Consider the following 23,932-nt stretch of genomic DNA (forward strand, 5'->3'; position numbering starts at 1 on the left):
CCTAATTTACAAAAATCCAAACCCATTTTATTTGTTACATTAGCCATTAAGAGTTTCTAAATGACAACTGGATTTCTTCCAGCCTTATTTCCCAATCTACAATGTGGAATTTAAACATCTTTTTTTCCTCCAGTCTCAAAATTAACAGTGGAATGGTAGTAGAAATGACCACCTTTGCATCAACCTACTTAATTTTACAATGCTTTAAGTAAAACCCTCAACTGGCTTCCAGATATTATTGTTGTTGAGAAAAAGATTACCAAAAACTTAAATCAAAACACAGAAACGCATCCTCAGTTTCAAGTATCTCACACTGAATTGCAGAAGTAAAAAGAGAGTAGTTCACAGTGATGGCCTGTAATGGACTATATGGCAGACTAAATGAAAAAAGTATTTGCAATATTTACTCATACATGGACCTCCAAACATTTTGAAAAAAAGCCAAAGGGTCAGAAAAAATAATTTCATGAAAGCAGAATGTGGAGCTACAGTATGACAGTATGGTTTGCTTGACATAGCTAATCCAATTAAGATTCATTAAATCTCCTGGCTTAGTTGATGAATCTGAGCTTGATGTCTCTATTGAAGAGTGATAGGGCTTTCAGAGTGGTCAGTTCTTCCAGATGTACATGTGTTTAGTGAAAGGAGTTGTAAATGAGAGGTTAAACCTTTAAAATGTCTTATTCATTTTTCATCGTACAGTAATTCATTAATATTTTTTTTTTATTTGGAAAAAAAAAATAATTGTATTTTTCACTTAAGTTCCTGTGTGGAATGGTCAACTGGGGTTTTTTTGTTAGAAATTTCCATCTGGGCTTAAAACTCCCTTTTTCCTGCACTTCCACCCCTAAAGCAGCTGAAGCCGGACACCGAGCGTTGCCAGAAAACCGAAGCCAACACCAACACTGGGCCACCGATCCCAGCATCCTGAACGCCCCAGCACCAGCCTGACTCCACTGAGCAGATCGTGACAAAAAATACTCCCACCAGCTTCCTAACTTCAGTATTAAATGCTAAAAATGTAACTAGAGCTTCTTTGCCCCGTGTCTGCAAAGGCAAGGTTAGTTCTGAGGCACGCAATCTCAGTCACAGAGGCAGGAGAGGTGGTTCTGACTTGGCGTTACCCTCAGGGGAGGCAGCCACTGGGGTGTGGAGAGCCTCCTTTGCTCGTCCCCCCAAATACAGGACTTGCCCCCCGAGGGGACGAGGGCGGTGCTGGAAGTATCACCTGCGCAAAATAAACACCTGTCTTCCCCTCCGTTGCTCTATGGAGAGCGGCCAAGCCCTCCTTGTCGCCCAACTCCTCCAGGCTGCTGCTGCCGCGGGGCAGGGAACCAGCGGCCGCCGAAGTCTCGCGAGACGACAGCAACGGCGCCGCCGCCGCCGCCGCCATGGCGCAGCCCCTGAGCAGCCCGCCGGGTCTGTCCGCCATCCTGGCGGTGAGCAGGGGGACGGGGCAGGGCTGCCTGCCCGCCCGGGGAGAGAGGGGGAGGCACCAGCGCCGAGGTGGAGAGGGAACGCGCGGGGCTGGCTCCTTCCCCAGCTTGGCACGGGGAGGGCTGGTGGGTGCAATCCGTGACTGAAATCGGTTGCCGTTTCGGTGCGGGAGGAGGAAAGCTGCTCGCTCTAGGTGCCTGGTGGCACTTCTGCCATAGCTTAACCTCTTTTCATTTTGTCCGTAGAAGACGGACTGGTCCGAGCCGTGGCTGCTGGGGCTGGCGGTTTTCCACGTCCTGTGCTTCCTCCTGACGTGCATCTCTTTCCAGCACTACCGGGTGCAAATAGGGCACTTCCTCTGCATGGGTGAGTAGTGCAGCCACGCTTCCGTGAGCTCGCGTGCGGGTGGTGAAGGGCATGTGCGTTGTTTAGGCTGCTCGTACTCTCACATAGCTTCCTTTGGTCTCTTAGTGATAACAGTTTTGTTCATGTACGTGCACAGCGCACGGTTCTGTACTTTGCAGCGGATAAAGTGCATGCAAATTAGTATTTCTCTTGTAGTAGTGCGTGTGTCTATATATGATAAATTGTTATAGAAGCTGTTATGACCTATACATATATATTTAGTTGGTTTCCCAGACTGTGTGAAGAAGTGACTTAAAACTCTGGCCTTAGTGAGGATCTGGGATAAGTAAGGTTTCCGCATGGTGAATGCTGTGTGTATCACAGCTTCCCAAGGAATTGTTCCTGTGCTGGAGGAGAGAAGAAATACACTGAGCGCCAGCCGTTGCTTTCTGCTCTGCCTTATTCTAATGCTGCAATTCAGTAAACACAGTCAGCTTTCAGCTGGATTCGTTTCTGTAGCAGGTTCATCATCGCTGTGATGGTGGCACGAAGAAGAGCGAGACTGGTTTGGTACATTGCAGTAACAGGTTGTGTTACCTCAGGGTTTATCAGACTTCAGCCTGAGAATCACAGTGGCCATGCCTAGCCATAGCTGTGGTTTTATGGCTGGCTGGCCAGAGTTGTAGTAGCTTTGCAGAGGGTATTTGGTTTAATTAAGATGGCATGGATTTGGGTTAGATCCATGTATTATGAGCAGTACCTTAGTTCTAGCTAGGGGTTGGATTTTTCTGGTGAGTTGGGGTTTTTTTTACACTGTACCTCACTTCTCTCATGCATGCAGGATAGTGGAGGAAGAATGAGCAAATTAAAGAGATTTGCAGTCAAAAAGCCACTTGAAGACTATGTTGACTTATTTTGAAATACCATTTAGTGAACTACTCAAGTTGGGAGAGGAATTACATATTCCTCAAAACTGGAAGTAACTTAACTTAGCTGACACTGAGGTTCCAATAGAATTAAGTACCCCCAAAAAGGAATCTAGAAATCTTAGTAATTTCCATACAGCCACTTGTAGCTGCAGAGTTTAAAATGATCTACAGAGGGCAAAATAACAATGTCCTGTTTATCACACATTAGGCCTGTAAGTTCCCTATAAGAATACAGGTGTTTCTTTCTTAAATTAATATTAGCATGTCATTGGAAATTCTGAATGTCTATTTACTTTAGACTCCTTATCTAAAGTATCTCCAGTGTCACTAACAGTAGTTTGAATGCCAAGGTCATTGGAAAATGCAGTGGAACTGATCATTGCTGGCTTTCTAACCCAGGTGTGATGTAAACTTGCTGTTAACAAGAGTGCATAAAAATATCCATATTGAGTCTAAGCCTTGTTTGTACCTGAAAAACTGAATCACTTTTGATATGTCTGTAATATAAATAACTTTGTATTGTAGATAGTCAGAAGTAACTGAAGAAATTATGAAATTATCACATTGGTTTGCCTTGGCGGCTGAGCAGCTATAGGTATATTTATACTGTGCAGTAGCAAGCAGACATGAGCCAGATGATGGCAAAACAAGATCGCGCTCCTTCATATCACCGGACTAGTTACTTAATTGCCTTTTTCAGGTCATCTTCAGCCACTGAATCTGGTTTATTTGCTTTGTTTCTTGTGGAAAATGATACAAGGACAAACAAAATTTTGTAGTTAAATTGCTTTTCTGTTAAACATATGATTGCACTGAATTTTCTTACTGTCTTGATGGCTTCATATTGCATGTAATTGTTGAGTAAGAATATGATAGCTTTCACCTGGTTGCAGCAGACTGCTCTGCTATGCACCTGTTCAAACAAAGTTTGCATTTTACCAAAATGCTTATATATAATTAGTACCCTAACTCCCAATAGTAGTGTTAGATACAGCAGTGTGACACCATAACATCTAAAACGGTAACTTAATTTCATGCCAGTTTGGGTGAGTGCTGGCATTCCATTCTACAAACATAACTTAGAAGCAGTCACTAAGAAGATTGTTGGAAAAAATACTGATTTTTTTTTTTTTTAATTGATTTGTATGCTGAACTCTTTCTGTAAGCTCAGATGAGCAGGATTTTATGTTTGTTTGTAATATAGTGGGTATGTTTTGTGATCACTTTATACTTCTTGGTAACTATATGGGACATTAAATCAGAATTGGTTTTGACAGTTCAGTATTAAATGTGTAATTTGATCTTCTGAGGATCAAGGAATTCTAATGTCTGATATGTATATATCTTTAGTATACGTGGCAGAACTGATGGCAGTTTATTTTTAAAGAAATACTGAATCTGACATTTTTCTTTCGTTGTACAGTGGGCTTAGTGTACTGCGCTGAATATATAAATGAGTTAGCAGCCATGAATTGGAGGTAAATGTTTTCACTTTCATTTTTGCATTTAAATGAATGTTCTTCTAAAAATATTTTTTATGTTTCACTTATTATTTTTTATTTTTTATGTTTCACTTATTCCCAGAGAACACTAAAGAGAGTCACTCATGCCTTATTAATAGAATGTGATGGCAGAGGGTCTGTTGCATTGACTAATATATAACTTTTGAACAAAACCATACAGTACAACATAGTTATCACTTAGCTTATAAGAAATGACAATTTTTAACAGCTAGCATGTATTTATTGTACTGCTTAAAATCTGTTTATATGGATGGTTGTAAACTAACTAGTTAGCGAACTAAGAGAAAAGCAGAGTGAGAAGGTTAAGGGGAAAAGGATGTGAGCTTTGATTATTTTTTTTGTTTTGGGGGTTTTCTTTGATACCTATTCACGTTTAATAAGCTGAAGTTAAGCACCACTTCTCAAAAATGTCACTGCTATTTTATACACTCAGTTATATGCATGAAAAGCATTTGTCTGTTTCACTAAGATTGTGTACCAGAATTAGACTGATGGCTTATTTTCATAAGCACTGAACTACCCTTTCCCTGGCATCTAATTGTAAGTCTTTACGTTTCACTTCAGGCTACACGACCTAAATTACAGCTTTGTTATATTTATTATTTGTGTTACCTTTTCTAATATGAGTAAGACCTGAGAAAGTAATTTCAGACACTTCAGGATAAGCCTGATTTCTGATGCACAAATATATGTACTATTGTAGTCACGTTGGTAAGTTAATCTATGGTTGTTTTATTTAGGTTTTGTGCAGTAAAACTTTGAAGAAAATAAAGACTGGTATTGTAATAAATATTGTATTGACTGTCTCTTTGTTCTGACTTAACACAGTAGAATGTTGGTCTGTGCTTGGGGATCCCAGGAAGTAGGATAATCTGTACAGTGTCCATGTTAGCATGAAAGTCTAATGTTATCTAAACTGAATAAAGCTTCCTCTTTTTTTATTTTATTTCTTTCAGGCTGTTTTCTAAATACCAATACTTCGATTCAAGAGGAATGTTTATTTCACTTGTATTTTCAGCACCACTACTGGTGAATACTATTATAATTGTGGTATGTATGTGTTCATTTATATGGATGCTTTCATTAAATTGATAAGTAAATGTATGGACATTAGTTATATTTTAAAATGTACTTACTTTTCAGGTCACTTGGGTTTACAGAACTTTGAATGTAATGACCGAACTGAAGACACTACAGCAGAGAATGAAAGCAGAAAAAGAGAAAAAGAAGTGAAAGCACCTAACACTATTTTTTAAATTCTAATAATACTTGTCCAGGTAATCAGGCCTTCTGTATGTTTATCCTGAAACAGCAGTGTTTTCATGTCTGATGTCAAGATGACTTTGAACCTGTGAGCATGGACAATGAGGAGAAAGCAGGTTTCTACAATACATTTGAATTGGCTGTGAAATTGAGAAACCCAGCCTTAACAGGTCTTTGTGCCCTTCAATGTAAGACAGTTTTCCACCATGACCAACACTATTAGTATTGGTGAGACACAATCTTCCAGTCTCTTTCCATTTGCCTGTTTTTTAAATATGTCTTAACTGTGTGTTTAAATATGTCTTAACTGTGTGTTTATCAAGTATCCAGTCTTCTCCTGCTTAAGCCAATTGAAGCAATGTCGTGAATTCCAGTAAATGAGGGATTGTGTTCAGAACACCTCAGGAATCCATGCTTCTATGAAGCATTTCACTTCTTTATAAATCAAGTTTCATACTTCCTATGTGTATTGTGCGCCAATAGGATTTTTATAAATAAAATTATCCACTGTATCTTAAATGGTGTTAATATGTATTAATTTTTAATCAGATTTTTTTCTTTCTTTTTTCTCAAAAATTCCCAGTTTGGTAAAATCTTGTGCTTAATTTGTGTAAGTAATTCAAAACAATCTCTGCATTTTTTTCAATTTACATTTCATGATTTTAATGCTGCTAGATAAATACCTTTTCTTAAAACTGGATGAAATTTTGATAGTTTTTGCTTACTTGTACAACAGAAAGGAAGAAGAGAAACTTTATAATGTTCTATGTAATGCTATTTTTTCTCTGCTGTACTCTTTTTTTTTTTTACTAAGTAACTGAAAATGAAAAATTAACACTAGTAAAAATGAAGATGACTTCAGTTTTGCTCAGTTACCTGTTTTTATTGGATTAAGGAAATTTGAGGGGGCAGGAATGGACACAATGGAAGACTGTTCATAGATACTTAGTGAAAGTTATATCTGGAAGCAGGTCTCCACTTTGTGTGGAGACCTAAACATCTGTTTAAAATAGATGTCATTTGAAACATAGGATGTTCTACAAAATTGAACTTAGATTAATCTGAAGAAGAATTTGGTACAAAAATGCAGAACACTAGTAAGTTTTTCAGCTAAGTAAGTATTTGTGAAATTAATTTTAAATGCTTGAATAGTCTTCACAACAGTGGAAATACAGACCCGAGGGAGATAAGCAGATGCATATGCATACACAGTTTGCAAGTCCCCTCTTTAGGGAGAGAGTGAAACTCTTTCTGGAGGGCTTCCCAGCATTGTGGAAGGGCAGTGCAGAGTTAGTCTGGGATCCATTTATTTACCTTTCCCATGGATTAACTTAGCATGGCTCTCCTTGTTCCTTGCTCTGTCAAGAATTACAGACAGCTGGGCTACTTTATATTAGCAAACTAAATAAATGCAGGCTCGCTATATTCTCCCATAATCATCCATTCTGTTCAGACTCTCAGTGCAATGGGGGGCAGTGTCAACTGTCACTTGTCCATGAAAACATCTCCAGTGGTCTGGGAGATGTCTTGTGCCTTTTGGGAACCGTCTCTGTTTTGAAGGAGTGAATAGAATCTATCCAGATGGCTGCAAGATGGACCAAGGAACAGGCCTCTTTTATGGATACAGCTGTAGTCCTCCCAGGCTGGTTTAGAGAAGTTTGATTTCGCTTTTAAGATTTGATGGGGAGAGACACACTATTTTTCATACATGGCACTAAGCATGACCACACAAATGTGCTTCTGACTTTCCTCTTGTGAAGTGTTCAGCAACAATATCAATGCACAACTGTTTGTTTCACACACATAAAGCTGTAGTACCTCATCATACTGAGGTGCCACCTACTATCAATAGCCTTTGGCTTCACAGCATGTTTGAATCTGATTCACAGTAAATGAGGTGGCTCAGCGCAGCTAAGCACCAAGTCTCTTGCAATGGAAAACAATGTGCCTTATTTAGTACATCCAAGGCAAACTTTCCCCAAACTGTTCAGTATTTTGTCTTTCTTTTGTCTGAGGTTGGAAGAAATGAAAATTCCCTCTTCTGTAAGTATGTGAAACCGGTGAGATGCAGCAATTAAAATGGTCCTTTCTAGCATAACATAGACAAGATAACAGAAATTACTTTTTCTGTATTTTCCAGCTTTGTGTTATTCTTGCTTGGCACAAGATTTATGAGAAATTGTCTCTACCTTTGGGGATCCCAAATGAAATTAAAAAAATCTTGTGCTTGCTTAAATTTTTTCTTCTTCCTCTCAGTGTAGTTGACCTTTCTGGCAGTATTTCATTTTGTGTTGCATTACCAGAGTAATTTTGCCCTTTAATACAAGATCCCAGGGCATTAACAGCCCTTTAACAAAGTTGAAGAATGAAGAACCCTAGACTGTGAGTGGGAGGCACTTTATTTTTAATTAGCAAGTAAAAATCCATTTTAGCTGTATATTGTCTGTTGATTTCTGATACCACTGACAGGATGTATCAGCTAGGAGGCAGATAATACTTTCTAAACCAAGTATCAACGTGATGGGTTTTTCTTGTCTTCTAAGGTATTGCTGAGTGAACGTATAAACAGCTCTAAATGCCAAAATTATATCAGCTTTTTTTTTTTTAAAAGGATGGACATCTCAAAATGTATACTTCAAACTGCAAGCTTGGTGGTTTTAAACCTTCCCTGACTACTGAAACTATAAGTAAATGTAATTTACATAAGATAAATTTTCAAACACAGAAATGTGGTTTCCATATATATGTTTGTCAGAAAAACATTCCCATTTTCTACATTTCAGAAAGACTCAAACTTTCATCTGAGTTGTCCTCTAGCTAACCCTGCCTAAGAAATGCTAAGTTAAAAAAAAAAAAAGTAGGTGTCTTTCTTTAACCATAAGAGAAACCTTCAGTATTAAGTATAGCATGGCTTTTCATCATTATGTGTCTGGATTTATGAAGTGATAGTGCAGTAACATAATGTAAGGGCCTAGTTACTGACAAACCAAAATAATTACATCATGAATTTAGAGACTGTTTTGCCTGTTTAGAATTTTGTATGTCTAAGTGAGTAAGAGCCAAATGTTTAGGGCTGGTGCAATACCTTTGCCTTTAATTTAGACCTGAATTTAGGCTGCTTTTGAAAGAGCCTGTTTATTTCAGTTTGGAACGTGCAGAAAAGCGGGTAGTTGCTCAGTTGGATCCTGTGGAGAGGAGGAGACAGAGTTGATTTGTTCCTGGTTCTGTGTGTCTTGCAGGCAGTGACTCATCTTCAGCCTTCCTTAACGTGTCTTTCCACAACAGCACATGGTGTCAGCCAGTGTGGAAAAACATTAAAAGGGAGAAAGTAATATTAACCTGGCAACTTTACCATAGTAGAAAGTAGTTTTGTTTCATCTAAATCTGTGAAAAGATAGATTAGCGGAATTTAGTTGGCAGACTTCCTGGAGTTTGAAGTTGGCCTTGTTCCCTATGGAAAAGTAATAACTAAGATGAGATGAGGTTCCAAGAAAGAACTTCGAATTCTTTTTCCACATCCATTGAAATGTCATATCCTTAGCTTTTAGTGTATTTTCACTTCTTTTTTGTTCAATGAATCTCATTATTCTAGACAAAATGGAACAGATCCAATAAGGGAATTTGAACGTCTATTCCTCAGCAGTATTTGCTAGCTTAGTAGAAATATGTTCTGGACACCCCCATTTCCCATAAAAAACACCTATCTCCCAAAGACACGGAAGGACAGTAAATTGAGGTCTCCTGCATCCTTGTGTGTATTCTAAATAAAGAACTTTGAAGGACAGTCTTACTACTGGATCTTAAAAGAAGGGATCTACTCCAGAAAGGCCATGTTAGATGGTGATGTGCTGTGGCCGTGAATCCTTAATGCAGGAAGAGTGTAGGGGAATTGCTTTGCGGATTTCAAGAATCATAAGCTCTAATCTTGAACTCTGTTTTTTATAGGAACTGGAAATGTCAGGAAAAAGAGGAGTAGTGATTCTTTGTGTGAACAAGATAGAAAAGAATAGGGCTGTAATGTAGGGAATGTTCTATTTCTTTAAATACAGCTAAACATTTTTTGCTTGCTTTTATTGTAAGCTTGATTAAAAATTAGACCTGAAATGTAATTTTTCTCTGTAGATGAACACACCGTCTTCATAATTAATATATCAAAATATGTTTCTCTGTTAAGGGAACCCACATATTGGGTATATTTGTCTATTTTAATATTTTTAAGTATGTTTAAAATATTTTAATATGTTTCAGCAAAATACAAGTAACTTTTTTTGTGCATCAGGGGCAGAGATCATGACAGGTAACCAAACTCACCACTGGATGTCACTATCTCACATGCAAAAGCTGTCTCAAAGCTTTCCTTCTGAGGCGGTTCTGTAGAGCTTTTCACCATAGCTTCGTAAATACTTTCTGCAGCATTTTGGAATGGCCAGGAAGGTTTGGACTGTAGCCTCTGAAAGCATAAATTATCTGACCTGCAAGATACACCTCCAGTTACTTTCAAATGTTTATTGACACTCTTGCTTTTTACATTAAAAAGTACTTCTTGTAGCAGTGATGATGTGCATATATGCTTCCAGAGTCAGGCCTGTGGGGTTATTTCGTGTTTTAAAGCTTCTTAGTGTGGCAAAGAAATAAATACCCCATTTGCTCATACCTACATTTCATATGGAGGAGTCTCTCTTCGACCAATTAAAAAGTATAACAACAACAAATAAAACAATTACATTATTGTGTGAACAATATGCAGGAAAGCTTACTGAAGCAGTCTGGTTCATGAACTGACAGAGCTTATGCATGTCTTCTATTTCTTTGTGATTTACCCTTGCAAAATGCATCGTTACCAAGTCTGTCCTTAGTATGTTATGTAGCTAGCAGTCACTTATAGTCATGATTGGGGTTCTCAGAAGTCACTTCAGACTTTCTCCACCATCTGGCAAAGGGTACTTAGCAGTGTTAAGAGGCTTCATGACTTCATTTGAGAAGTTGTAGATGCAGAGGTCTCCACTTGGTATTCCCCTTTATATACCTGTTTTTCAGCCGGTTTTTATTTACCCTTGGAATTAATCTGAGTTCTGTTTCCACACACCACCTCTTTAAGAATATAGACTTTCAGTTTGAATGGACTTTAGTCCCCTTCCTGTGATTTGAATGCACATACACATAACGACTCTGAAAAGATGAGGCAATTATAACCCAGCATGCTTGTGGAATGCTAGCCTCATAACTCAAAACTGATGTGCTTTATGGACCTTTGTTTTATAATATATCTTCTGACTAGTTCCTCCAAATTGTGGCCATGCTTATACCTCTGTTTTGCTGCAAAACTAGAACAGTGTTGTACTGAATAGGAAATATCTCGGAGGACTCAAAAGGAAGGTCTCTACATTTCCTATATTTGTGTTTATTGTTTCATATAAATAGGAACTGTAGGAATCTTTCTCATATGGTTTCACAGGCATAATGAAGCCAGGAAAAGAGCCGTAACTGGTAATATGTTACACTTCTACAAGCACTGACTGTAAGTGGTCCCACTGAAATCGTGGTCCTGTTTTCTTTGGCACTGTCCAGAGTTAGAACCACTTGAAACCAATGTCAGGATCAAATGTGTTGCCTCTTTCATCTGAAAATGTTACAATAATTAGCAAGGCATTCAGCAGAACTGATTGAAGCAAGGCACGTTTCTTAAAATGGACAAGTTCCAGGTGTCATTTATAACACGCCTGTTAATCCAGCCCTGAATCAAAGAAATACAATCTTGTATACCTTCCCTCCTGATCCAGCAAAAACCTGAGAAAAAGGGGTTTGCACAGTGACCCGAGGGGAGGTAGAATGAAGTTCAGCTGGACAAAGAGGTATCCAGGCTTGGACCCTTCACTGAAATCATACTTACGTCGCAGTCTTAGGATTGTGTAATAAATGTACCTAGGTAGTTTCAACTAGCACACGTGAAGTTTTTCATGTAATCAGGATTGATACATGTTGATCTTAAGGAACATTAAGCTCAGAAGAGTTTTGATATGGTAGAAACAAGCTTTTAGAAATTCTTCAAGTCATTTAAGTAGTCATGCTGTGGAATTGGGATAAATACATGAACAACAGTAGAAGTGTGCTATTTCTTTGCAGTTTGCAGTAATGATCCACCCAGCAGCTCATTAGTAATGTATCTTGAAGTAATATATATTAATATCTACAAGACGTGAGTCATTTTACATCCATAACTGTAAGAGTCATGCCTCCGATACCATACTTTTCACCTTGATTTAGGGATTAGTGAAGAGTAATCGGCTTCCTATAGCCACTCTGGAGAGAATGTGATTTGTAAGGCTTGTACTCAAGCAAAAGCATCACAAAAATCAGGAAGCTGATGTACCAAACAAATAATATGGAAGTCTGCAGCCCTTCATGGCAAAGTATTTTCTAGCAGAATCCACAGAATCGCAAGCTTTTTTGCTTGTTTAAATACTATCGATCCACAGCAATGTTGTAAAATGGGATTAGAAACAGGTTTAATGGCTTTACTTAAAGGTGTTGGTTTTGTAGGTTAATAGATAGTGAGACCTTCTGTAAGTAATCACAGTCTGTTTTTTCTTTGAAATCACAGTATCAACACAAATAATCAAATTTTCTCTATTTTCTTGTTTCAGTGGCCCTAAATCCTAAATTAGACTAATCATTCTACAGCAATTATGAAAAAGCAGGACACAGTATCCCTCTGATTAATAGGAATTAATTTATAAAAAAAGCTCATGAGACCAATTTCTTTCTAGCAAATTGGTTTATTGATTTTTGCCATCAAAGATTCAAATTAATTAGTAAATTGTGTTATCCAAGCTTTCTGCTTCCTCCATGTTGTAGGAGGAGCAAATTTAACACGCAGAATTGGCTGTCTGGATTTGTACGTGAGCAAACAATGACGATTGTAATCGTATATGATTTCCATGTAATTCTCTTTGTAAAAAGAAGTAAAAGTATTCTAAAATATTATTAAATAGAGCTTCTTCAGAAACCAATTTGTCAGTAACTGATACTTACAAAAAATTTTGAAAATGTACAGAACACATAGCTTATAGATAAGCTATGGTTCCTTAAACCATTAAGTTGTATAAAGATTTTAAAAGTTTGGCAAGTTTTATATTTGAATGAAATATACTGGAAAGATTGATTTATACATCTATGTCAGAAAACAAAAAGCAAGCTCTCCTGCAAACTCTGAAGAAACTCATGGAATTTATGACTTGCAAGACTTCTGTGCTAAGACAAATCATTCAAAAAAGACTCTGAAATCATAATTTTGACACTTTGGGTAAAATACATTGGAGTCGTTCAGATTTTTTTGTAGTATGAACTGCAAGTCATATCAATATATTTGTAGAGTGAATAGTAAAATTAATACACTTAAAGACAACTTGTCATGGTTGTATCATGATCAAGAAATATAAAATAAATGCCAAGTAAGCTAAAATTACAGAAAAAAAAGATACTATTATCTCATTTTTTTCAACTGCTTATTTGAGTCTTGTGCATGTTAGTACACATCAATATTGACAAATTCCAGACTGTAATAGCTAAAAAATATCACCAAAAATCTTTTCAATTTAAGGATGGAGACCTTGTCCTCCCAACTAAAAACTACCCTCTTTTCAAAGTCTAGCTGAAGCTTCATACAAAATGTTGAGTGAAAATGCTAAAAGTATACTAATTGCATTAAAGTTAATATTCATTGCATTTTTTTTAATTTTACCTAGCAAATTATGGGTTAAAATAATACCAGAGTGTTATACTCAGTTAAACAACACCAAAGCCCTCTGTTTTTGTTGTATATATGTCTATTAGGTAGGCATATATTAATTGAGTTCTAACTGGCAACAGCCATTATCATTCAATATTATTAACTTTGATAGGTATCGTAGGAGATACCTTATAGAGTGGTCATCTCATTTAAATTTAGCCCAGTTAAGTATGATACAGTATAGCCACATTAACTCATCAAAAAAAGAGAAAGTGGAGAATACACATAATTGTTTCAATTAAATACATAATTGGCAGGATTATATCTCAGCTAGCAAGCAATCAGTTTGCTCTGTAACCCTTAGAGGGCTCCATTGCCATGTAGTACTGGGAAACAGGCTAATTTGACATCTTGACGTATTCTGACATCTACTGTAATTTAATTTAGGCTTTATATTAACTCTGTTTACATGGGTTTAACTGGGTGCAGAACCTCCCAACCTGGTTAAAAGGTCTGATGACGTAGATTTAGGATTGTGAGATGAAGTAGAATGTCTACAAAGCTGTTATGTATAGATTTACCAGAATTAATATCATAAATGTGACAGGATTCTCAGTTCCCAAATTTCAAAAGCATGAGGACTGGTCCAGAGGCAAAATAATTAAATAATGACTTAATAATTTCTCATGATTTTCTGAATGCTTCACTGTCCATCCAGAGTGTCTGTGTGTAAATTACAGCATTGCAGTGCAGTTTTTTTCTTTAACAAGCTAATATATTTAAAGAGGTCTGGGCAGGGTGTTGTCTCCAAACAACAAATCTCTTATGAGGGAAGAAGCATAAGAGTCCCACCCTTCCGTGGGGATTTTTCTTCCTTCCAGGGGATTCGGCTGTGACTCAGCTCCTTTCTAGAGGCATGAAAACAGCCAAGAGTAACAGTATCCCTAGCAGAGGGCTAGAATCACAAATAAGAAGTGTTTGATATGAAAAGGAAGATGCACGGGTGTGGTAACAGTGAACTTGCATCCATGTATCCGACTGTCTATGTCTAGAAGAAGATGCTATTTTAAAGGCCACACTAACTGAGACATTAGAGACCTTGAAGGACAGATGCGACTTCACAGATGGTTCCCTTAGGATCCTTCACAGATGGTTCTCTTAGGATCCCCTGTACACAGCAAATGGCAGGGGGCTGGAATGGAACTGGAAGTGAGGCATGCATAGAAACAAATCTGGGTGAAACAAGGTGTTGAAGCCAGATGTGCTTTAGTTTGTTTATAGTATTTTTTTCAAAAAAGCTAGTATTTTGAAGGAAAAGGTACAAATAAAATCAAGTCAAAGAATAAGCAGAGGAAAAACTGCATGAAAAAAATACAAGATGAGGTGAATGTTTAGGGAACAAGTGGAGGAAATAGGGGAGTGACATTTCTACATCTGGGACAAGGAAAGGAGAAGGTAGTTATCTGAGGGAAAAGAGAAATGGACAATGAAGTAAAAAGAAAAGTTCCTTACAGCCTGCCAGCTTTCTCTGGGAAGAAACTTGCGCATTCCTGCGGATGAAGATCCTCCACAAGGGCTCCTGTCAGAGGGGCCAAAATTAGGTTGCTCACATAAGCTGGAAACTCTTCTAAACTCATCAAACATAACAATGAAAACTGTCAGAAATAGCAAACACTTAATACATAGGTCAGTGCTGAGAGTTAAAAGCCATTTAACCTCAGGCACTGCCTCCAGCGCTCTGCTGAAGAGGGAGACTGACCACAAGGTGTTACTCCCTGTTCCTTTGCTCTCTGGATTAGGGTGTGCTTCATCAGTCAAAATGTTTCCCTCAGCTCAGTTCATCTAGAGCATGAAGAAATTAGCCATGACCGTTTCAGGCAACCACAAAGAAGTGTTTTTTGCCTGGATCTATACTTTGCTCTGTATTTTCAGACTCACCTGATCCGAGCTTTCCAAAGTGAAACCGCTGCCAGTGTGATCTCTTCCTAGATTGCCTTTCCCTTGCAGTGGAAATGGGAAGTCCTTTGTTGCTCCACCCAGGAGGCCCCGATGGTTTTCCTTATAACAAACCGTACTCTAGTCGCGACAGGATTCAGTGTCAGTAGACTCATTCAGGACCTTGCTGGTTGACTATGTATCCTGGAATACGGTAAATGACCTCTCTACTGAAAAAGGGGAAGGTACCCACATTGCTAAGATTCTTTCACAGCCTTGGTGAAAATGGACCCTAAACACAAAGGTATTTTTATTAATATTAGTCTTTATTCTTGAAGAAAGAGTTCATTTTCCAAGAGAAGAGAAAAAGAAAGTAGGTATCCTGGCAAGAATGGGATGTTCAGAGTAAGAAACCAAGATTTTATGCCATCTTAATTCAAAGTATTTTTCTAATACTAGTAAGCCTTCCTATCTAAAATAAGAAAATAAGATTTTAAAAGTGAAATGAATGACTGTAGTGCAAATAAGAGTAGAATAGTTTAAGGTGAAAAATATGTATAGGACATATTAAAGTTCCAGCAAACTTAAAAGAAATAGGCAGGAAGGAAGGAAAATTATTGCATGAATCATACTCCCTTGGGTAACAGTGTCAGCAGACTTGAAATCATCATGTTGCATAGGACAAACAGATGAGCAAATTGATGAGTAACTGACAAAAACTTTTTTTTTTTTTCCTGAACACTGAACTAGCAAGCAGCTCTTTTTATATAATAAAGATGTGAGGTAATCACTACCATCTCTCTGAAAGTCAGAGCTATAAAGGAGGATATAAAAGAGCAGATGGTATGTTATGATGATGCCCTAACAAATGCAAACAGCCATGCTACTGCAAGAATGTTTCTTCATGGACCAATTTAATCACAGTGAATGGGTTTTGCCCTTATTTCTGGGGCAAAGGTATTTCTGGCATGGTTTAGCCCATTAGATTTGTCTCGGTTCTTTACACCACATGGCTTAAATTTCTTAACTAGAAGGGTCTGAATTTAAGCTGATCTCTTGCTGGGCCTAGGTTCATTCCTGTTAGGTGGAGCAAGAGCCAACACATAAGCAGTTTGGATCATCAAGGAGTATTGACTTGGGCCCTAAGCTGACAGTATACACCAGTATTTTTTTAAACTCTTTGAAATTTTATTTTGTTTGTAGCTATCTTGGTGTGATCTCCCAAATTCATTTTTTTTTTAGTTCTTTCTTGGTTAGGCAGGGAGGTAATGGTTCAGATGTATTTCACTCTGCAAGTTTTTATGATTGCTCTCGTACCTTGAGGTGATGCCAGCAATTCCCTTCCTCAAGCAGCACTTCAGTTAACTCTGGAAAATGTTGCACAAAACTAGCAGTAAGTTATTAGAACAATACTACAATTCTAATGTGAAAAACTAACCATATCCAGAAATAATTTGGTACTGCCAGAGCATTGGTACAAAGATATCTACAAGAAACATGATGGACACTGAGGAGAAACAGAAGGCAGTAGAGCCCAGTGGGGAGCCAATGGACATACTCCTTTTTTTCCTCTGACTTTTCTGAAAACATAGTATTTTATTCTGAAATGAAAATAAGCTTGAAAATATCGATAAACTCTGTACTACAGCAAGATTTCAAGACAGCTCATGTCTTTTAAAAATTTTACATTATGCAACATATGAACTTTAGTTATGATTTCCCAAACTGTAGTGTGGGAACAAAAGATAAAAGGTCCCAAACAGGGTACGAGAGCAGTTGCAGCCTAGCTGCAATGTGGTATTATGCAGTTAGTGGTAGGGATGGAAGTACAAATGGTACAGTGAGAGGAAGATAGAAGACAAATCTATGTGGCAAGTGCTCCAATTAAAAAAGACAAATTGGCAATTATATCTGACCTGCTTTACTTTGCAAACCTTCCAATTCCTTATGTCAATACACAGAAAAGGCTATAATCCTCATTCTCAAAGAGTATGACTATTAAAATAGCATCTGCCTCAACACTTAAATACAAAGGTGAAGTATTCAATGTTCATTTCTAAGACTGCAGTCTCATAGGTACCTCATTTGCAATTACAGCTGTGTTTTATATAGCTTGTGGAAAGCCTGAAATCCATTTGCCTTCACTAAGATGTACTATAAACTGTTTATTAAAATTTATTAAAAGCACAAAATATTGAAATAATACTAAGTAATATCACAAAATATCACATTTATGGATGTAACTTTCTATTTTATATTAAAAAGGCTAATAATAGACAAATACAAATAAGACAAACACAGTCTTCCCTTTCATGACACAAAAGGCAGAAGAAGGGTAGCATAACTCCTAGAGAAGCAGAAATTGGAAGAGAGAAATTATACTCTCTTTCACATTTTAAATCTTCCTACTTTCATTTGTGAAACATAAATTCTTAGCTTAATGTTCTTGAATGAAACAGGTGCAGAGGTTCTGGCTTTTTAAGTACGTCTACATGATGCAATGCAGCAATGACAACTCAGGTAGACATTCTCAGCTGGGTTTAAAGCAGCTACCCATTGGCTGATAGCAGGGAACCACACAAGTGTGTCCAGCTAACGCTGAGTGGCTAGCAAGCACTCAGCTCTGGGCTGTCGCAGAAAAAAATTATGGCAGAAGCATTTATTCAATGTCTACTAATTTGAACTTCTCAGTGGCTACTTTCTCCACTTAACTGATTTTTTTAATTTGATACCAGAAGACGTAAAAAGATGGCAAATGCCTCCAGATCAAAATACTTCAGACCCATCCAAATTTGCAGCCCTCAATGTATTCAAGAATTTTTCTGTTTTTAAATAAGCAGCCAAGTCAAACCCTTGGAAACGCTGACAGTTTCAGTCCAAAGTAGTTCTATTTCCTCTGCTGAAAGCTGGGAACTGAAGTCTATTTCATGAAGTTTACCAAATTCTGCATTTGGGATGTACAAACATACTCAGTGCCATTTTCTTTCTTCTAGCAGACATTTCCTTCACACTTTAGTCTCTGGGATAAATGTTACACAAAGCTGTCTTATTTTGGACTCCTACTTTGACTCCAGTTTGAAAAGATCGTTATAATCTATCCCAGTGTAAGGAAGAATGGGAAACCCTATCAGGGATTCCAACAAGACTTACCTTTCTGACGCTCCCTCAAGGCAGGAGGGTCAGAATTGACCTTGAATCGATGCCTGACAGAATGCATCCAGCTTTGGAGTAAGAGGCATTGTGCTTTTCCTCACTCTCTGTTTGTCACTGTTTGCAGTTTAGGAAAGTGGTGGTGGATTACCCTTTCTGTAGGTGTTCTCACAGCAGGGAACTCCGCCTTCTGCCAGTGGCCAATGGTTCTGCTTCGGCCCGCAGGCTCCAACAAACTGAAGATGCAGAACAGGAGCTTCTCATCGAAGCAAAGGAAATAATCTAGTAAACTCACGTATTGCCCTCCACTGTGGATTTTGAGATCATCTCAGGATTTTATGCCCTGTCATCCTAGTTTTCAGGAATGATTCTCTTGCCCCTTATTAGAGTTTATGGCTATCATCTCCTTCATTTATAAATAAATTAGAAAGCTGTTACACTCTGTGGAATGGACTCCACTTGGGCTGTACAATACTGTTTAGAGTTCAACGTTAGAATACTGCTTGCCTTTTTGTTATGTACATTATGTTTCCTAATTTTTCAAGAGGGTAAAAATTACTGGTTTGTAAAGAAAGAATATAATATTCCCATACTGAGAGGTAATTGGAAAAATGAATAAAATAATGGCTCTGCTGGATCAGACCAAATCCATTCTGGTGTCGTGTCTCATGACAGTTGCCAATTGCTGTTACTTAGTGAAGTGTGTAAGAACAAAAAAATCATACAGTCCCAGCAGCCCACCACCACCACCATGTGGTGAGTTTTGCTATGGGACTTCAGGTAAGACCATTGGCATTAAGTAGCCTTTGATGCACTTTTTTCCCCCAAGATTTTGTCCTTTTTTTAAAAAACTCATTGAAACTTCTAGTAACAACAATAATGCTAATTTGCTTGAAGTTCTTCAGCATTTTCCAAGCTTTTAATGACCTCTAGTCAACTCAGAAAGCAAAGTACATGAATACACATGAGCTTGTACACTGTACATGATATTTGACACCATGTTCCAGATAACTGGACTATCTGGTCTCTGTTTAAAATGATAGGCAGATGCCAATCTGACTTCTTATAGCTTGACGAATTCAAAGTGAACAAATAATGTGTCTACTTTCTTGTCCTCCGAAGTGAGGGTAGGTGGGACTTTTTGACCGTATATGTCAGTAATTGAAACTGTTATGGGGGGGGGGGTGCTGTGGTTTGTGTTGGTGGGTTTTTTTTTAAGAATGAGGTCTTTTCAGTAACATTTTGGTTGGTAGAGGTTTCTCAAGTCTAAGATGGAACTACTGATCAGGATGATCGGACAGAAGCAGATGGAGGGAACCTCATGATAACTAATAGCACAAAGAATGGGACCCTCATTTAGAAAGGGATATAATGATTCACACTCCTGACCTGGATTAGACACGAGCACCCAGTGCGGTGCACTTACCAGCAGCCTTTTAGATCTTCTCGGGCAGCCTGGTCTTACTATCTCCCATCAAGGGAATCTAATCTGGTGTGACAAGGTGCACTTGCAGTCATGCCTGTTGGTTCTCTCCAACCTTTGTGAATGGTCTAGCCATCAAAATACTCAGGAGTGTGGTTCCCCAGTGGTTTTTGTTTTGACTGTGAATGTAAATAAAGGATTTTTTTTTTTTTTTAAATCTTTTAGGAACACTTGAATAAATCTTTAGTATTAGGTATCCCACTGGAAATAGTTAGGTTTTTAATTGGATCACTAAAAAAATGGAAAGCGAAATCACTGTGAAATATGCATAAAAATTAGTAGCATTAGTTTCAACGTTCATAATAATTTGGCAATTTGAAACAAGGAGTAAAGAGATACAGTAGGAACAATTTAATGTTCGAGCTCTGTTATTTTTTAAGATTGCCGTACAATTTTTTTCAAGAAAAAATATAGTGCTGCAAAAGCTTAGGTACATGCATAATTTTATTAAATAATCTTCTTTCTTGCCTGATTATAATTATTCACATGCATGGGAATTTGTAAGATGATGACTGTCAACATGTACAGTAAAATTAACTTTTAACCACATGCATATGTCAAGGAAGGACTGTTGCTAATCTTTTTGTAACAGCTTAAATGATCATTATTCTTGCTGTTGTTGACAGCTTTTTCCTGCTTAACTGTTGAAAACATTTTAGTATTATATGGTGGCTTTTCTCCAGGTTTACAGTATATTGTTTTCTCGTTGCAAGAGGGAAAATTTACATTAACCTTCATATATAGTACTTGACATTTATAGTGCAAGTGGGATTGATTACTTTAACATATGAGAAAACTGCAGCCTTAAAATACACAGAATATGAGACAATATCATCATGTCCCAATACATTATTTACTTTGTACTGTGAAATGTTCTACTGTTGGTCAGTTTCGATATTCTTGATATCTGAAATTTTTACTATGAGAACATAAATTAAGTCTTAATGCACAGGCGTTTCTGAGAGTTCATCAATGTTGTATGTATTGCTGTGTTATTTTTTCAGCTGTGTCAGTCCCACAGTGCAATTTTGCCTGAAACTCAGGCAAAGACTTTGACAGTAAAGGTGTTATGAAAAATGGATACATTTTTAAGGTTTGGAATTTCGGCCTAAATAGGTATATAGCAGTTTTGACAAATTCTGAGCTGCTTTTCCCAGCCAAAATTATGTCTGAAATAATTAGCCAGATTATTTTTTCTGGAAAGAAAAGAAAACTGCTTTGGGATTTTGTGTAATATTTTGCCTCTTAGAATTCCACAAACTTTGATGTTATTTCCAAAATCATGAAAGAACAAAGTTGTATAGTATACACCAAAAATGCTTTTAAAATTGTAAAATCACCATGCGAATTCATATTTTTTTTCATGTGAGAGCCTTTACTTGCATTACCTTAAAAGTTCTCATTTCCTTTAATAAAAAAAAATAAAATATGGCAGTTCAACTCACAACTTTTGGGTCAAAGCTATGCCTACAATTCTCTTACAGTTTGAGGGCAAAACCTGACACAGACTTCAGCTGTGATTTTCACAAGGGACATTCCTTAGGTAGTGAAATGAGCACCAGCCTCAATGAAGCATAAGATTTCCCCCATCTGTTCTCTTATTATATGTGTGTTTCCCTTGTCCCACCCTCCATCTCCCACCACCCCCAAATTCGGTAATAAAATTCAGGTAACTTTTCACTTCATCTTAGAACAAGCTCTAGCAATAACCAATTTTTTTTGTTCTTTGGATTGAAAGGAATCAGACAAGAAAATGATAAGAAAGTAGTTAACTCAAGTTTCACATTAAATCATGTTAGAAATACAAATAAATGTTTTGGCTTTAAAGAGAGAAAAGTCAGAGTTAAATATCTTGAAACGAGATGGCAGAGAAAGCCACAGCAACACGATGAAATACAGCACCGTTGAAGGCAGGGTAAGACAGACGCTTGCTCCAGCATGCCCTCTAAGTGGGTGCAGCATAGAAGGAGTCTTCAGGTCCTATCAGATACTGCTCTTCCCCCTTCTGCTAGCCAGGAGAAGGAGTTTAAACTTTATTAAGTCCTAATGATTTGCTCTTGTACGTGACTTTTCTTCCACTAACCTTAGAAACAGCTCGCAAAGAGTAGTAATCATTACTGCCTTTTATACCCAAAGACGTACCACGTTTAAGGATGTACAAGTTCTGTTTTAGGGGAGACAGAGAGAGAGAGAAAAGTGAGGAAGCTGCTTTGCTCAGTTACCAGAAAGCCATTGCTCCCCATCTCCAGACAACCATTAGCTCTGGAAGCAAAAGGTTACTTACCCTTTTCCTGAGAGTATTAGTTAACATTCAGCTTATCTTGGAGCGAAGAAACACGCCACAGTATATAATTAAATGAATTCTAAGAAGTCGCTGAAAAACATGTTCCAAAGATGTTAACCGTGAGTGCAAAAAAAATCCCTCATCTGAATTATTTCTCTGGTTAATCATTTGGGGTAGCTTACTTACAACTGTAAGTTTAAATGTGCATGATTAATTAAATATATATAAAGATCTCACATTTGACATTTTCATATTTAGTATGTAACTATGCAATTAAAATATGCACTTTAGGTCTTGACTTCTAACTGTTTATTCTTTAAGAATTGATAATTATAACAATGTTTAATGCTTTTTCATTTAATTTAATTTAATTTGCACAGTTATTGGAGAACCACTTTGCCATACTTGATTTCATTGCATGGAGAAATCCTGATTACAATGGTGTCATAAATACCTCATTTATATTCAGTGTTTCCAATTTTGCCTTTCTGCCAAAATCAGCTTTAACTGTAAAATAAAACCAGACTCCTTGTAGATGGCACTTACCCCAAGGTTACCATTGTTAGACAGTCTAAACACTGTTCTCCAGCTAACACCTTTATAGCATTTACAGAACACTGTTTGTCACGCAAGCTGTTGGCCATAAGGTCTCAAGATTTTCTGGGCAATTCTAAAATTAATCACCTAACAAAAACACACCTCAGCTATCTAGAACTAAAAAAAAAAAAAAAGGTCACAAGTTTTGTATTTTCTACTCTCTCCTTTTTTTTTTTTTTTTTTTTTTTTTTTTTTAAGCCATGTTCCGTCTGGGTCTCTATGAAGTATATCTTCTTGTTCTATTTTTGTATGAACTTCAAAGATCTGTCATCTCTACTACATATCACTGTCGGTTTTATATAAACATATCCATTTTGATAACTTCAACATGTCATAATCTTTTAGAGACAGATGCAGGAAAAGTAGCATGAAGAGTATTGTATGATATTAATTACATATAACTGATGTACATTTAACCTTTTTATTACAGGGCATTATTCAGATAAGTCTATGCCAGTTTTAGGAAACCTTTACCTTTTAAGATATTTTATTTTAGTTATTCAAGACAGTATTGTAATACTACCCGTATAATGTTTCATTTCTTTTTTTTAGTGGAAGTGCATCCTACCTAAGGTGGCAGCTTGGGTAAGTGGGTAAAATTCTGATTGATCAGATGTGTAAAAATTCTGATCAGATGTGTATTGGATTTCCTGAATTTGCAATTACATATTTCTAAAACTCTTGGAGCTAAAGAGGAAATAAGAATTTGGGTAACTGCTCAAAAATAGCAAATGAGCCCTTCTGGAATGTAGCACTGAGTGAATACTAAAATTACATGTTTGTAAATTGTTCCTAAGTCACAATTTCTAATAGGGTAAAATGAGTTTATTGTAGATTCTATTTTGAGATTATTAGTACTGATCCAGTGTCTGGATTTCTTTTTACTGAGCACACATACTTCAGCTATATGTGTTCAATCTGTTAGACACTAGATATTCCACACTTATATGTAAGTTCCCTGGTTTCTGTTGTTTTAAAGAAGACTTTATATTCATTTAATTTACTTGAAATCTTACATCTCTTCTGACTTAAGTCCAGGAATGGACCCTAGCAACCAGTTCAAATGAAAAGGAAAGAACAGTAGCCTACTTAATGTATCGCTTTTTCTGTGCTCAAATTCTTCTCCCAATGACTTAATGAATCTGCCCAGTTCTTTTAACCCCACTTTGAGTCACTGACCTGGCCTGGCTAGCCTGCAGGATCATGTGAAAGAGATATGTGGACAACAGCTGTTTTATTACCAGCACAGGTGAAAAA

General features: G+C 37.2%; 1 protein-coding gene across 1 annotated transcript; it reads left to right on the plus strand.

Moving 5' to 3' along the window:
- Positions 1-1,136: 1,136 nt before the first annotated feature.
- On the plus strand, positions 1,137-6,016 carry TMEM18 (transmembrane protein 18). Its single transcript, XM_075747268.1, has 5 exons — positions 1,137-1,439; positions 1,683-1,803; positions 4,135-4,189; positions 5,191-5,284; positions 5,378-6,016. Exons 1-5 carry the CDS (start codon positions 1,392-1,394, stop codon positions 5,465-5,467), a joined length of 408 nt encoding a protein of 135 aa, XP_075603383.1. The 5' UTR covers positions 1,137-1,391; the 3' UTR covers positions 5,468-6,016.
- The last annotated feature ends 17,916 nt before the right edge of the window (positions 6,017-23,932 follow it).

Source organism: Balearica regulorum, chromosome 3 (genome assembly GCF_011004875.1).
Source record: "Balearica regulorum gibbericeps isolate bBalReg1 chromosome 3, bBalReg1.pri, whole genome shotgun sequence".
NCBI lineage: Eukaryota > Metazoa > Chordata > Aves > Gruiformes > Gruidae > Balearica > Balearica regulorum.